Source organism: Monodon monoceros, unplaced genomic scaffold, assembly GCF_005190385.1.
Source record: "Monodon monoceros isolate NGI ecotype Baffin Bay Population unplaced genomic scaffold, NGI_Narwhal_1 Super_Scaffold_15, whole genome shotgun sequence".
In the NCBI taxonomy this organism is placed as follows: Eukaryota; Metazoa; Chordata; class Mammalia; order Artiodactyla; family Monodontidae; genus Monodon; species Monodon monoceros.
The window spans coordinates 13,404,875-13,420,631 of NW_021703771.1; the positions used below are offsets into that span (position 1 = coordinate 13,404,875).

The following is a 15,757-nucleotide window of genomic DNA, read 5'->3' on the forward strand; positions in this document are numbered from 1 at the left end:
GCCCTGTCTCCTAAAAAAGAGTCTGTATGTGTATGGGGAGATGGGGCTGTGTACCTCAAGACCTATAATACTGCAAACCTGAGTTCAACCAGTCTCTGTCTCTCCATCACCTCCACTCTCCAGTTCCCTCCCCAGTCTTGTCACTTCTTCCCTGCACTTTACCTCTACTCTTGCTGGGGCTGTTAACTTGTAAAAGCCAAGTGAAATAAAAGACATTTTCACATACAAGGATACAAGATTTACTCCACACAGATTCTCTCTAAAAGAATTACTGAAGGGTTCTGTAATTTTGTAAAAATTTGGGAAAATATGTAAAAAAGGAAATAATATCCAACTATAATCTCATAAGCTTTGAGTAATTTATTGTTAAGAATGTAATGGATCTTGCTTCTTTCATTTAAATATTATTTATCTACACAAATCTATTTCACTAAAAATTGCTTTTTGTTTCATTTTGTAAAGCTTTATCCACAATTTTGCATTTCATTAGAATAAATTCCAAGTCAAAGAACATGTTTTTAATGCCTTAATGTATAATGCGTAAGAAAAAGCTGGTTGTCAACCAACATCTGTTCCCCGCTTCTTGCACAGAAAATGAAATTTTCATTGTCAGAATTTCATGTGACTAAATTCTGGTCAATGGGATATCTGGCACAATGTTGCAGAACAACTTCAAAAAACCTTCCTCAGGAGCATATGTACCCTCTGCACCTTCCTCACTGATATGGTCTTCCATCTTGCAGCCTTATATGAAAATGCTGACATCTTGAGGCATGAAGTCTAATTCACACATAAGAAAATCAGAAATATTTAAAGAGCTTCAGTTCTCAACACAGAGGGCATCAAACCAGATCTTGACCACCTACCGAGGCTTTTAAATCTGAGAGAAATACATTTCCCTCAAGGGGAATAAATAAATATTTAAGAGAAATTAAGTAAATTTAAGGCACTATAATTTGGGGACCAAACCTATTATCAAAAATCAACTTTATAATTGCTTTCTAAACAGTTTTTTTTGTATTAATTTATACAACCCCCCTGCACAGTTAGTACCCGCTACTATTAGAGGAAAAAAAATAATGCAACTCTGAGATGAAAGGTAGCATCTCATAACTTCTGCATCTGTGATTATCAACAGGAGGTGCTTTCAAACCTTTCTCCAGTCTCATAAAATTTGAAAAACAAATGTTTTTTGTATGTTATAAACACTACTGTCCCACTTGCTTTTTTTCACTTAACAAATACATCATGAACGTTTCTCCAAGGCAACGGAGTGAGCTCTAACTCATTTCTTTAAAAAGCTGTAGAGTATTCCATGGGTATATATATGTCATGACATCCTACCTTTCGTCCACCAATAAACACTAAAGTTATTCCAGTTTTTGCCACCAGAGACACTATAAATATCTGCATGCAGACACAAGTACATACATTCACATCAATGCTTTTCTTTCTAAAAAAAGAGTCTTCGAAGTACCACTACTGGATTAAAAGATAAGCACATCCTTTTAATTTTTACAGATATTACCATATTCCATCCATAAAAGTGGCAGCCAATAGAAGCTCACAATCATTATATGAATTATGTCCCCACATCCTTGGATTCAGAGCCAAGGATACCAAAAAAAGGGTATGCTTTCCAGCCACCATGAAAAAAACCACCACCACCACCAACAACAAAAACCTAAAAATGAAAAGATTATTTCAGATTATACTAACAGAAACTGTAGCAGTGTAGGGTCCTACTGATGCCAAGGTATGATACCCTTAGTAAAGGAAAACATAAAATAATTGCAAAGGACTACTTGAGTCCTTTGAAGAGTCACAAAACAGAAAAGGTAGCTATAATAAAGGAAACTACTTTAGAAGGTCTGAGGAACTCAAATAAGAGGAAGGAGCACAAAGCTGGGTCTAGAGACCGACCAGTCAACCCTTGACACTCAAGAAGGTTAAGTACATATCTCTCCCAGATTAGGGCATAACCAGTTGAAATCCACTGGACTGAAAAGTTTTTCCAGAGTAGGATGACAGACAAACCAACAAGGCAAACTAGTAGGGACAATTTACCTATCTTAATGGAGAAAATGAGAACTATTATTTATAGCAGCACAGCTGTCTTAATTACCTGCAATAACAAATAGGTGCAAAACAGTAAAAAAAAAAAAAAAAAAAAAAAAGTGTAGGACAAAATAAAACCAGAACACTGTTTTACAGTGTGCCACCAATGGCAGAACTAAAAAAAAGATCTTGCTTAGGCTTAAGGTGTAATTTATTAGATTTAACAGGCATATTACAATTGGCATTTGGGGAAAAGGTATGCCAGAAAGTAGGAAATGTAATATTAAAGATTTAAAGATAATCCAAAGATAATCGAGAATTAGCTATGTTAACTTTATTTCATTAGTTAAATATCCTGTCTACAATATTAACATGTTTAATTACAAAAAGGCCTTTAATTACAAAATGGTCACTGTACTTATGAAGCAAATATTAAACATCTAAGTAATTACTATTTACCTTGGAGACAGTGGGCATTTTATTCTCTTTTGGAACTGTGAAGTGTTTTCTTTTCTCTTCTGATCTGTAAGTCTTTATTTCTTCTTCTCCCTTTGCAGTTCTCCATTCTTCTTGCCTACTGAAAGAGAATTAAAAGCCATATATAATCTGTAATGTTTATAACTGATTTCTCCCCAAAGGGAATGTTAGGTATCAGCGAGGGGATGTTACTCCTGATGCCTTCTTTTCAGATGAGGCATGTGATAAAGATTTCTGAGTTTAATTTCATAGATTGTGAGCTCTGGACATTGAGCATTAAATGACTGGAATACTGGAAAGACAGACTCTGTCCACTTGAACTAGATACTACCGTTTCTACTATAGTCTTTGGCAAATAAAGTTTTAGGATCTGGGAACACGGTTACTCCTAAGGTAACTGCTCCAAGGATTAAAAACAGAATTTATTTATTCTTCAAAACTTATGTCAGTGTTGGGCTTACGCTGTGATAATCTTATGTGCAATACAGATAGCTGGAATTTAAAAAAAAATAATAAGGCACAACAGACCCTTGAGGTAGAACTAACATTAACTCCCGAAGCCCTGAAAGAACTACATTCTCTCCAGTGAAAGGCAGGTCGGGCTTCAGCCACTGAAAAAACTTCAACTCTATTCAGGTATCAAGCTGAATTTGAGCAACAGAAGTTTTGAGGAACATTAACTGTGAACTTTAACTTCATGGAACCTGAACTCACAAGGACAAGAGAATTCTTAAAAAATTTTAATTCCTTAAAACTTTAAGGTTTTTGAACTGGAAGCGTATTTAATCTTTGAACTTTAATTTTTCCCTGGAGATATCACAGTTGGAAGGGAGTTAATATTCGAACCTGGAAGAGCTCTATAATGTTGACATTTTATTACTTGGGTATATCAATGTTGTCATTTTATACTTAATTGCAGAATCTCTAATGAGGCTGGTCAAGATTCTGAATGGAAATGAGTGAACTTGAATCTTGTGAAAAGAATGCCCTTGGATTTAATTTTGTTTGTTCTTAATTTGTTTTTTTTTAATTAAACTTTTTTATTGAGATAACTGTAGGTTCACATACAGTTCTAAGAAATAATACAAAGAGGTTCCTTGTATCCTTTACCTAGCTTCCCCCAATGGTAATATCTTGCACAACTGTAATACAACATCATAACCTGGATCTGGATATTGATACTACCCACTGATATTCAGAGCTCCCCAGTTTTACTTCCACTCGTGTGTGTGTTTGTATTTAGTTCTCTCCGAGTTTATCACATGTGTACGTTTGTGTATCCATTGGCCCAGTGAAGATACAGAAAGAACATTTCCATTACCACAAAGGTCCCTTGCGGTGCCCTTTTAATGATCATAGCCACCTTCTTCTCCTCCTCAGCCCTTCCTCTTCACAATGTCTACCAACCACTAATCTGTTCTCCATCTCTATACTTTGGTCATTTCAAGAGTAGTCCATAAATGGATTAATACATAACCTTTGAGACTGGTTCTCACCGTAATTCCCTGAAGATTCAATCAAGTTGTGTATCAACAGGTTGTTCCTGTTTAATGCAGTCTTACTCTATGGTGTGGAAATACCATAGTTTGTTTAATCATACACCCACTGAAGGACATCTGGGTTGTTTCTAGGTTTTGGCTATTACGAATAAAGCTGCTACACATTTGTGTACAGGTTTTTGTGTGAAAATAAGTTTAATTCTTTGGGATAAATCCCCAAACAGTGCAATCAATGGATCATATGATAGTCCTATGTTTAGGTTTTTAAAAAGATGCCAAACTCTTTTCCGGAGTGGCTGCACCATTTTACATTCCCACCAGTAATGCATGAGGGATCCAGTTTCTCCACACCCTTCCCAGCATTTGGTGCTGTCATTGTATTTCAGCCATTCTGATAGGTACATAGATTATTTCACTGAAGTTTTAATTTGCGTTTCACTAATGGCTAATGATGTTGAGTATCTTTTCATGTGCTTATTTGCCATCTGTATATACTCTTTGATGAAATGTCTGTTCATAGCTTTTGCCCAATTTTCTAATTGGATTGCTTTGTTTACTGCTGAGTTTTGAGAGTTCTTTATATATAATAGATATTAATCCTTTGTTGGCTATGGGATTGGATTTAATTTTAATGCAAAGCTCCAGGAAGGCCGAATACCCTTTGAAGTAATGGCCACAGCCTCGCTGGACCATACGCTCAATGGTCAAGCTCAAAGAAAGAGAGATAAAAAGGTGACGAATATCTGGAGAGAAACAAATCTTCCCCACTGTTCCATGTGCAGGGACCTCCACCACCAACGAGCAACCCACTCCTGGACGCTTTTCACCTCCTTACTCATTCTTGTCTAGGGGAGGAGGAGTGAACTAATTAATTAGGATGCTCTAGAAGGAAAATCCAGCTTAGCATGGCCCAGTTCTATGCCCTGTTTGCCATGTATACATTCTTCTCTGCACTTTAAAGAAGCAAACCAGCTGCCTCACATGGGGAGAAATACCGTGGCCCAGTGGTACCTTTCGCTGGGGTTCAGTATTAGGAAGCACACGTTCATGCAGATAAAAGTCACGTTCTTCACAGCCGTATGAATAATAAAATATGCTCATTTCCTGTCTTACTCTTTTGTGTTATTTTTTACTCCTTCAGAACTATTTTTAAAATGATGGGTATTATTTATTGCACCCTCTTCAAACCTTAACATTAGAATTAAAAAGTAGACAGGAACACAGCTAAAGAACATCTGGGTATATTTGTCATCAGATAAAGTTATGGTTCAAATTCAAGCTTTAGGTGTATAATCCTAAAACCTAACACAAATTTGAGTGTTGTCCGATCAAAAAAGCATAATATATATAAACATTCAGATTACAAATATTTTTAATCATATAATTACTCTTATCTTTTAAGAACTAGGAAATCCTAAAATCAAATTTCATCTTCCTATGTTTTTTGTTATAGTACAGTATTATAATATATAGTCAGTATTAGTTGGGGCTCATATGGACCTCATTCATGAGTATTTCATTAATAAAGAATCAAAAGGAATTGGATATAAATGTCCCTCATAGCAATGACCTTTAGAATAGGATTACATAAATTAATACTTTTTAATTTACATATGTATACTTTTAAGTATAAAAAATATTTAAAAATACTTATATAATCTATTACCAGTAAATAATGTATTTTCACTATGCCTCTGAATGATGTGGTGTGAATGATTCGTAAAATCCACAGAAAAATAAATTATAACAAACTATGAATGTGTTTTAAGATACAGTTAAACAAGACAAACTAAGATTTAAATATGCTACTCAGTAAAATCTCATATTTGTTCAAGCCAAATTTATAATTCCCCCCCATTCACCTTAACACTCCCCCCATATCATTTACATGAATCATCCTAGAAAGGGACATATACTGAAATTTAACTTTTCTCCAGAGTCATGAATAGTTTAAAACATTAGCTCTGCAGATAAATTTAAAACAAATTAGAGCTAAAAAGGTACTCTGAAGACCGTAATTCAAAATGAATACAAACAACTGTGGTACATAAAAATTCATAATTCCCCTTCCTTACCTGGCTACACCAGCTGATAGTTCAGGTACTACCACCCTTCGACTCCAAGCTACAAGATCCCGCTCTGTGGCTATTTCACTTCTTGGTGCATTACTATGCATTTGCCGTACACCTTCGATTTGACCACTACGCCTTAGTCCTACATTAGGTGGTGAATGAACCTCTGAGGTAGAACTTGTAGAGCCTAAGTGAAAAAATTAATACAGTAAGTTCTATTTAGACACACTTCTCCATTAGCTTCTAACAGGAAACACACACACACACACACACACACAAACACACCAGGGGAAAAAATCCATACTGTCTTCCACATGAAACTTCATAGTGCTGTGGCAAATAATCAGTAAGTAAGTAAGTAAGTTCTATTTAGAGACACTTCTCCATTAGCTTCTAACAGGAAACACACACACACACACACACACAAACACACCAGGGGGAAAAAAATCCATACTGTCTTCCACATGAAACTTCACAGCGCTGTGGCAAATAATCACATCACCAAATTCGGAGCTAAACCACAAGCAAAAGCTTAATGAAAACAGAACATGGCTATTCAGTTGACTAGATAAGTTAATGAATCATGACTATGGACTGTTAAGCTCCAAAGATGTAAAACCTAATATTACTTTTAAAAAAATTGCCCACTGTGTATTTTTGGGAAAACTATATAAGAAGCAAAAACAGACACAAACCCAAGGACATTTATGGTTCATAAATTTTCTCTAAAGTTTAATAATATACAACATTAAGGATGGTGAGATGTTCGAGAATGTGGCTTTGAATGTATTCCATAAATTATTGAATAAATTTATTTTTAACATTTTTCTAAATTATTCATGTTTATTATACGAGATCTGGAAGAATATATACATTAATAAACTCATTGTCCATAGTGTGAAACCTTATATTAAGAATATTTTTTTAGGTCATTAAATATTCTTCAAGACCATGATCATTTTGGCAGCCTAATATTTCACATAATGGATTTACCATATTTGTTTAATTGCTTCTCTACTGCTGTAGGTTTAGACTGCTTCAATTTTTTAAATATTTCACTTAAGAATCACTGCTTACCTCTACTTAAACGGCTGGTATTACTGATACCTGCTTCACCAGAACGTCTCAGGTCTTGCTCCTGTTGTAGTCTTTGAATCATACTGTCCAGTGGGCTGATCTCCTGGTTTGCTTGCTGACTTAAAACTTGGTTCAGTCCTATGTAAACCACAAAAATGCTAAGGATATTTCAAACCATGTTACTTATCAACCTCACTTTGAGTCCATAATTAAACATTAATTTTGCTTGAGTAAAAGACCTAAAATGAGCAACTGTGAATGACGGGAGAGAGAGAGAGAAAAAAAAAAGGAAACATGCCCCCTTCAATCTTCATTAAAAATAACGATGATGATGATGACATAACTTTTACTTAGTGTTTACCATGATTCAGGTACTCATATAATCATTACAATACCACAATCCCATGGGTATTATTAATTCTACTTTATAGATAAGAAAATCAAAATAACTATTCAAAGTCATATATCTAGTAAGTGGCAAAAGAAGGATTTCATCTTAGATCTTCTTTTAAAAAAGGCAAATCTGATTACCCACTTTCTCAAAAAGCTTTACTGCTTCATTCAACAAATTCTTGAGTGCCCATTATGTATTAGGAACTACACCAAGAAACTGAGGATCCAGTGGTGAACAAGATACATCACGGTCCCTGACCATCAGGGAGCTAACGTTCTAATGGGGAAACTGAATGATAAACCCATACACAAATGAAGATTGGGAAAAAATGTTGTCAACATAAAGAAGGTGATGAGATAGAGAAAATGGGGAAGAAGAGAAATGGGAACTACCTATGGTGAGTCAGAAAAGTCAAAGAAGCCCACTTTGAAAAGGAAGCATTTGAGTGAGACTTGAAGAAAAAAAAGAATTAGTCACCCATGTGAAGAGCTAGAAATACACTCTGGACAGAAGGTAAGAGCTAATACAAAAGCTCTGAAGTAGGGAGGAACTTGGTGTATTTTAACCCATCCTGCTTTTCCTCCAACATCAATTCTCACCCACACCAGTGATATGAGACTACCTGACTCTTTTACTCTCGTAATAGGATATACACCTTTACGCTTTGGAGCTTTTGACCACTTCAAGTACAAATGTGATAAATGCTAACATCCTTCAAGCACCAAGAGAAATGGCATCTCCATATTTCCTATGTGAAATCTTTCCAGACTACCCCTGAAACACATAATACAATGCTATGTAATAGAAAATGCTATGTAAATAGTTCCCTGCAAGTAGCAAATTCAAGTTTAGCTTTTTGGAACTTTCTGGGGTTTTCTTCCCGAATATCTTCTATACGGGGTTGGCTGACTCCACAGATGCTGAATCCAGGAATACGGAGGACTGACTGTGTACATACCTTAGTACTCAGCCCAATATAGAAAGGAAGCCCACTACTTATTAGTTCTTCAAAAGCATGAATTTTCTTATCCATCTTAATATTCTAATTCTAAATCTAGAACAATGCTAGGCATATAAAGATGCTCAATCCTGCTGAACAAATAAGAAAATGTTATGTTATGAGATATATGAAAGGCATTGCCACAAGAGGAGAGAAAACAGCAATTAATATTGGGTGTGTGGGAATGTAAGCAAGGACTTGATGCGATCAGACTTTTAGAGTGGGTTAGAAAGATACAAAGTATATTCTGAAACGAAGTAGTAGTAGTATGAAGGTATAAGAAAAGAGGAAATTACATGTATTAATAAGCACATAAGGTTATTGCATTTTATAAGAGAAAACTAAAATTCAATGAGATAAAATAACTTGACCAAGGTCACAAAGCTACAAAGTGGTAAAAGTGAACAGAGGTAAAAATTAAAATGCCTATGGACGCCTCTTTCCTGGTATACTGGTGAGAAAACATCTCATGTTTGAATCTGACACAGCTCAAGTTTACAACTGAGAAAACATTTAAAGTGTATTGTTCAGTGTAGATATAACAAAACTGCACTCAAACCAACTTATTACAATATCCAACATGTATGTTTACCTAACTCTATTTCCCCAAATAAATTTTCCTACAGATCTAGATTTGCAAATAGAAACATAATTAGAAATGATGCTAAAATTTTTTCAAAAAGTATTTTTCTTTTGTTCTATTTTTGTACCTGGCAAGTCTAAAATAACGAAGGAAATGATATTTACCCTGAATTCTGTGAGCTACTAGAACACTTAAAAATTCTGTGACTCACTCTGAAGCCATAATTATTGCTCTGGGTTCTCTTGTAGCCCGATACTATAACTGGTGTCTATTTCATTTTCAAGATCAAGTCCACTTGTTACTCTAAGGGCAGCTTGGCATGGAAGAAAGAACAATGGACTGGGAGTCAGAGCTGGATGTGAGTCCCTACGATTCCGTGTACTTTAACTTGAACAAGACATAATGTTAAATTTTCATTTTCTCAATTTTTAGAATTGGGACACCACAGATAAAAGGATTAAATGAGTGTTATTTATGAAAGCCCTTTAAAAACTGTTAAATGAAGGGAAGAATAATCACGATAATTAAATAGCACTGATATTTTAATAAATGAGTCCTTTTCTTATTTCCCTGTGCCTGAAATCCCAGCTTAGGTACCTGACTAGACCTGGGAAAGATCTGATTCTTGCCAGTTCTCCACTAAGGGAATGAAGACATTTATCTTAATTTCAGTCCTATGACCAAGACTTCTCTAACAATTGTGAATTCTCTAATCTGAATGCCTGCCTAGATTTCTCAAATCCTGCCTTTTCTCGGATTGAGTTCATGCTGTGTCCACGTACTGAAACATTTTAGTTTCACATACTCTAGATTCTTTATTATAATTTCACATGCCCAATCCTTTAAGAAAATGAGATAATTGATTTTTCTGTGCTGCTTACAGATTCTAAATTCATTATTTAAAAGTTAACTCATTATATATTACATCCCATAATGTCCTTCACATCTACTTAGAAGTTTTGTCCATTTATGCTAGTTGAGAACCTAAACTGTTTTCATAAACATTTTTCTAGTCTAAAATATAACAAAGATTCATAATTGCAAAACTGGTTTAACTTTCTTTACAGTCCTTCCATTTATTTTCACTTAATAAATTAGTGCTGTTCTTCTTGCCAAAAGCAGGGAAGAAGCCTGTAGACCTTGTCTCCATTTCAACTCCCATTCGATTCTTCAACTAATTCAACTTTCACCCTCCATTACTTCACCCTCCAAAACAGCAACACTTTTCATTCCTATCTTAACTTTCCTTAAACTTTTAAAAGTTGATCACTTCTTAAAACAATCGTTAACATGAACAGGCTATCTAGTCTTTTATTTATTTTTAATATTTATTTATTTATTTGGCTGTGCCAAGTCTTAGTTGCGGCATGCAGGATGGGATCTTCGTTTGTCACATGCAGGAGCTTTCAGTTGCCACATGCGAACTCTTAGTTGTGGCATGTGGGATCTAGTTCCCTGACCAGGGATTGAACCCAGGCCCCCTGCATTGGGAAAGCAGAGTCTTAGCCACTGGACCACCAGGGAAGTCCCCTAGGCTATCTAGTTTTATTCTCTCTCTCACATCATACTATTATTTGCTTTAATAATTATTCATAATTTTTAACTATGTATTTGTTTATAACTGTTTAGTAATCTAACTCACTCCACGAGAGCAAGGATTGCATTTGTTTAGTTCACTGCTGAATACCACAGCTTAGCAAGTGTCAGTGACAGAGGAGATTCACAATGTATGTTACTGAATGAATAAATAAATGAACTGACTCATCTCATACCAAATATAGACTTACCCTATTAGTCCTCAGAAGGTTATAAATAGATATAGACCAAAATTATTGCTTTAAACCTCCAATGCTTCTTAACTGTCTTGCAATACTTAAGCATTATTCAAAGAACTTTAGAGAATTATAAAAATCATTTTACTTCTCATCTGTTCAAAACAATTAAAAACAAAGTTCTACCCAATTATCAATTTTATAAGATTTCAATAGGAAAAGGAAAATTTAGCATGGAATTAAAATGAGCATTTACCTGAGGAAGTTACCCCCATCTGAGGGATGAGTTGCTCCTCCCTGCAATTTTCACGACCAGGAACTAATCTCTGATATCTTGATGGATGAGGGTTACCATCGACATCAACCAAAAAAGGCGGCGGCATCAGATGAGGTGCTTGCTGTGTCTGTTCATCTAATACAAAATTGTTGGCATCACGGATAAGGGGCCGATAATCACTGTGAAAGAACATTTGATCTGCTATCTATAAAAAGAAAGGCCCATAAAAGAATGGACAAAGAAAAATTTATCATTATAGATTTCTAATGGAAGGCAAACATTTTAATATAAATCATGGTATTAAACAATAATATAAAAGAATATTATTTTCTTGAATTAACTGTAAGTAAATCTTTGTATGTTCTACATTAAATTTTACGATTAGAAAAGTAGCTGCTTTGACTTGAGGATACGGGGTGGGGGAAAGGTAAACTGGGACAAAGTGAGAGAGTGGCATGGACATACATACATTACCAAATGTAAAATAGCTAGTGGGAAGCAGCCGCATAGCACAGGGAGATCACGTAGAGGGGTGGGATAGGGCGGGTGGGAGGGAGGGAGATGCAAGAGGGAAGAGATATGGGGATATATGTATATGTATAACTGATTCACTTTGTTATAAAGCAGAAACTAACACACCATTGTAAAGCAATTATACTCCAATAAAGATGTTAAAAAAAAAGTAGCTGCTTTAAAGTTTCCCTGGAATAGAAAGAGACTGTATTCATAAAAAAAACATTAAAAGTAAGTTACATAATTTCAAATTAAATGGTAAAATTAAATCTAGGCGTAAATCTTTCAGCAGTACTTTTACTGTCCCAGGGCTATCATGCTTTATCTTGTCTTTAAAATTACTAAATATGGTAATTATTTGTTTTAGCACTTTGCAACGAGAAATCAATTTATTCTCTGAATTAAACTCTTTAATGAAACCACTCATACAATTTAAGAAAATCCGTAAGTATACAGTAAGCATGGTTTATATAATAATAATATAAAAAATTAACGACATGATTTTCTAGGAGAATAAGCATTTTCTCTAAAATTTCTGAATATAAAAATTATTAACACGAACTCATACCTGACACATCTGTAACTTTAAATTTTATCATTTAATTTGGAATTTCTTAAACCTGAACGCTTCAGTTTTTACTATGATAACCTTTTAAACAACTCTACCACAGATAAACAATTTAAATCTTTTAGTCACTAATCTCAGATAGGGCCTTTAATATTTAAAAATATTAACTACCATCACAGTAGGCCATACATTTTTTACTTTTTTTTTTTTTTTCTTTTCTTTTGCTGCAGTACACGGGCCTCTCACTGCTGTGGCCTCTCCCGTTGCAGAGCACAGGTTCCGGATGCGCAGGCTCAGCGGCCATGGCTCATGGGCCAAGCCGCTCCACGGCATGCGGGATCTTCCCGGACCGGGGCATGAACCCGTGTCCCCTGAATTGGCAGGCGGACTCTCAACCACTGCGCCACCAGGGAAGCCCAGGCCATACATTTTTTTGAGAACCACATAAAAGCCACAGAATTGTACCGCAGACAAATGCATATTCTCCATATAAGTAAAACATTTTACAGAATTTCAACAAATCCCTCTATGGACATCTCCAACACCCATCTTATATACCCCAACCTAAGAACTGCAATCTAGACCTTTCTAGCAGGCTAAGTAAAAGGTTATTTCTTCTGAAATATAAAATTATCACTTCCCTCCCCAAAATACAACCCCTAAACATCTATGGATTTAAAAACAAACAAACAACTATAAGGAGTAGATATACAGTCATCGTACTCTACCTTGTCATATTTGCTACTGGAGCCAAAGCCAAAAATTAAAAGATGTCCATGAGAGTCTGTGCATGCAAAATGCTGCCCATCAGGAGAGCATTTGCAGTCAAATACTGCACCATGTCCTTGGCCTTCAATCTGAAATGTATTTAACCAACAATCAGAAAACTGCCATTAAAATATAAAGAACTGGCTGGTCACTATTGTTACTAAAATTCTATGATAAAAGATATGTAAGTATATATCCTAATGAAGTGAAGATATAACAAACACAGTATAGTAACAAAATTTGTGAATATTCATGAAAAGTGCCAGATTAAAAGCCTTGAAAAACAACGTATTATCTTTATCCATAGACCAGACACAAGTCAGGAAATAAAACACCACCATTCTCCCCCACCCACAGTTCTGCTTCATGTCTGTAACCCGGATTTAAAATGAAATTGCACCTTACAGTCCATCTCATCTGCATTTAATCAAGCCCTTTCAGCAAAGGCTGACAATGTGGAGTAACTGTAGCAATTTTTTGGTAACTCTTGAAGTAATAGCCAGAGATCACTGCTCACAAGACACTAAATTTTTCTTCTTGGTAATAAATTCCCTTGATGGTCTGACTGATTTTTTAAATGGTGAATTTCAAAGGTTAAAGAAAAGGTTTTTTTTACCTGATAATTGTTTTCTGTTTTCCAGTTCCATTAATCCAGAACGAATGGGTTTCTCCCTGCAACCTGTCAATCAAACAGAGGTGGCCAATCACCACTCTGAATTTTTTTGCTCTCAGTGCTTCTTCAGACTATGTTCCAGTTGAAAACTTCTTTAGCAGTGTTCTGAAAGAGGTAAAAATTCTACCCTATCTAAAGCACAACTAGGGACTGAATTTCAGAAAACAACTAAAATAGGGAGTTGACTCCCTAACAAATAACAACTAAGGATGATTTTCAACAAATGTGACTGGATTTCTGGATTAGCAGAATCGGAACACACACACATTATCAGGTAAGAAATACCTCCTCTCTGTTCCGGTATCCACTGATCTAGAACAAATTGGTTTTATTAGTAATATCCCAATATCCCAGTAAATGCTTGGAAAAGAGAGAAGTGGTAATTTTCTTTCTTTAGTGTTAAAAATATGGCACAGGGATGAATGTACAGTTCACCAAGTACAGAAGTGAAATTAAAACTTTGAAGAATAGTTGATTTTTCAAGGAAGGTTTGCATTTTGGTCAAAAGAGAAAATGTTGTTCTAAAAGAAAGGGCTCTGCCTAAGAAGTTTATATAGTACCACAAATGGGATTACCTCAAAAAGTAAACTAATTTTTCCTTTGGCTTGTTGAAAAGAAGGAATGAGCACACAGGTTATTAATGCTGTTTTGAACGGTGATAATAATGGAAAAGAAATAAGAATAAATTTCCTTAAAATTTAATCACATGAAAGAAAACTGGTGAAGCAATCTAACGTCTAATACACTAAAAGACATAACATAAAAGCAAGAAAATGAGTAAGTGAAACAGGATCATTTCTTGGTTGTGAAGAAAGTTGGAGGATAAGATAACAGAGAAAGGGAACTGATTCCAAGTCTACTTTAAAACTGTTCAGAAACAAGAAAGAACTACTTCTCTAGATTAACCTAAGGGCATTAGTAGCTATATAGCTTCGTATTTTCCAAAAACGAAAGAATATAAGCGAAATGTCAGGATTCACATCTCTATTTTTCAGTGTTGTCTAGGGAAATAAAAAGTTACATGAACTGTTATAATACCTAATCACACGAACAAAGTTTAGCTCTATATGGAATTTTACATAAAAAACTCAAGACCAAAGAATTAAAAGTGTCTTAGCCATGTGTTGTTAGATGTTTTATTTACCTCAATTCATTCAAAATTTCACAAAAGACAGAGAAAAAAAACAAAGAAACCCCAACTACTTTATAAATCTAATATAATAAATGCTCCCAGAACTGTAATACTATTCTAAGTTTACAATTCTAAGTATACAGTAGAACAGAGGAAGAGATCTGAGAGTCTGACTCAGCAATGCCAAAGTATGTCTGATGGATGTTCATAAGCATGGTATCCTTTATATAATGTTTAGACCATCTTGCTCTACATTCTTCTTTCGGGGAGGTGGCGGTGGGGGAGTGGTGGTGAGGATTAATCAACCCTATACCCATGCTACCTACCAATGTTGCCACATTTACTGTTAGTAGAAGATCTCTGAGAGAATACTTGGGAGAGGCAGAACTTCTAAAGCTCTAAAAAAGCAAAGAAAAAATAGCAATCCTATTGAAGATCACTGTGTTGCTATACAATAACACATGCCACTGTGAGTATGGCAGGATGGTACAAATTCTCTTGGTATAAGCCATCTGTATAACTCCAGAGTGACTTTTATATGGAGAATATGAAAGTGTATTTCGAAAGTACATTATTTGGATTAACTATTAAAGAAGACAATGGATCTGCTTTACTTACAAACCAATTAGAAAAGGTGCCCATAACCTTACTATGTAAAATGCCAAATTTATCTTCAGAAAAAGCTCCTCAGATAATAAACAGCCCTAACTACAAAATGCCGTCTAGCCTTTCCAGTTGATCAAAGTAGGAAAATATTTTACTTTCCTATACAGCTAAATATACCCTAGCTATTTTTATGATTTATGCTACAATTACCTAAGCCAACCATTAAAAATAGTTAAATACTTCTCTCTGAAAGGGATTTCATCTTCTTAAACCAGGGTCAGAATACTT

The 15,757-nt window shown here is 35.1% G+C and overlaps 1 protein-coding gene across 2 annotated transcripts in view; it reads right to left on the minus strand.

Annotated features, from left to right (window-relative positions):
- The window catches only part of PHIP (pleckstrin homology domain interacting protein), a 127,568-nt gene that overhangs the window by 45,642 nt on the left and 66,169 nt on the right, over nucleotides 1-15,757 (minus strand). For both annotated transcript variants that reach the window (XM_029223975.1, XM_029223973.1), the window contains 5 exons: nucleotides 13,019-13,147; nucleotides 11,189-11,414; nucleotides 7,184-7,321; nucleotides 6,110-6,293; nucleotides 2,518-2,635 (listed from right to left, as the gene is read on the minus strand). In XM_029223975.1, the coding sequence (XP_029079808.1) occupies nucleotides 2,518-2,635; nucleotides 6,110-6,293; nucleotides 7,184-7,321; nucleotides 11,189-11,414; nucleotides 13,019-13,147 (795 nt within the window). The remainder of the gene's footprint in view (nucleotides 1-2,517; nucleotides 2,636-6,109; nucleotides 6,294-7,183; nucleotides 7,322-11,188; nucleotides 11,415-13,018; nucleotides 13,148-15,757) is intronic.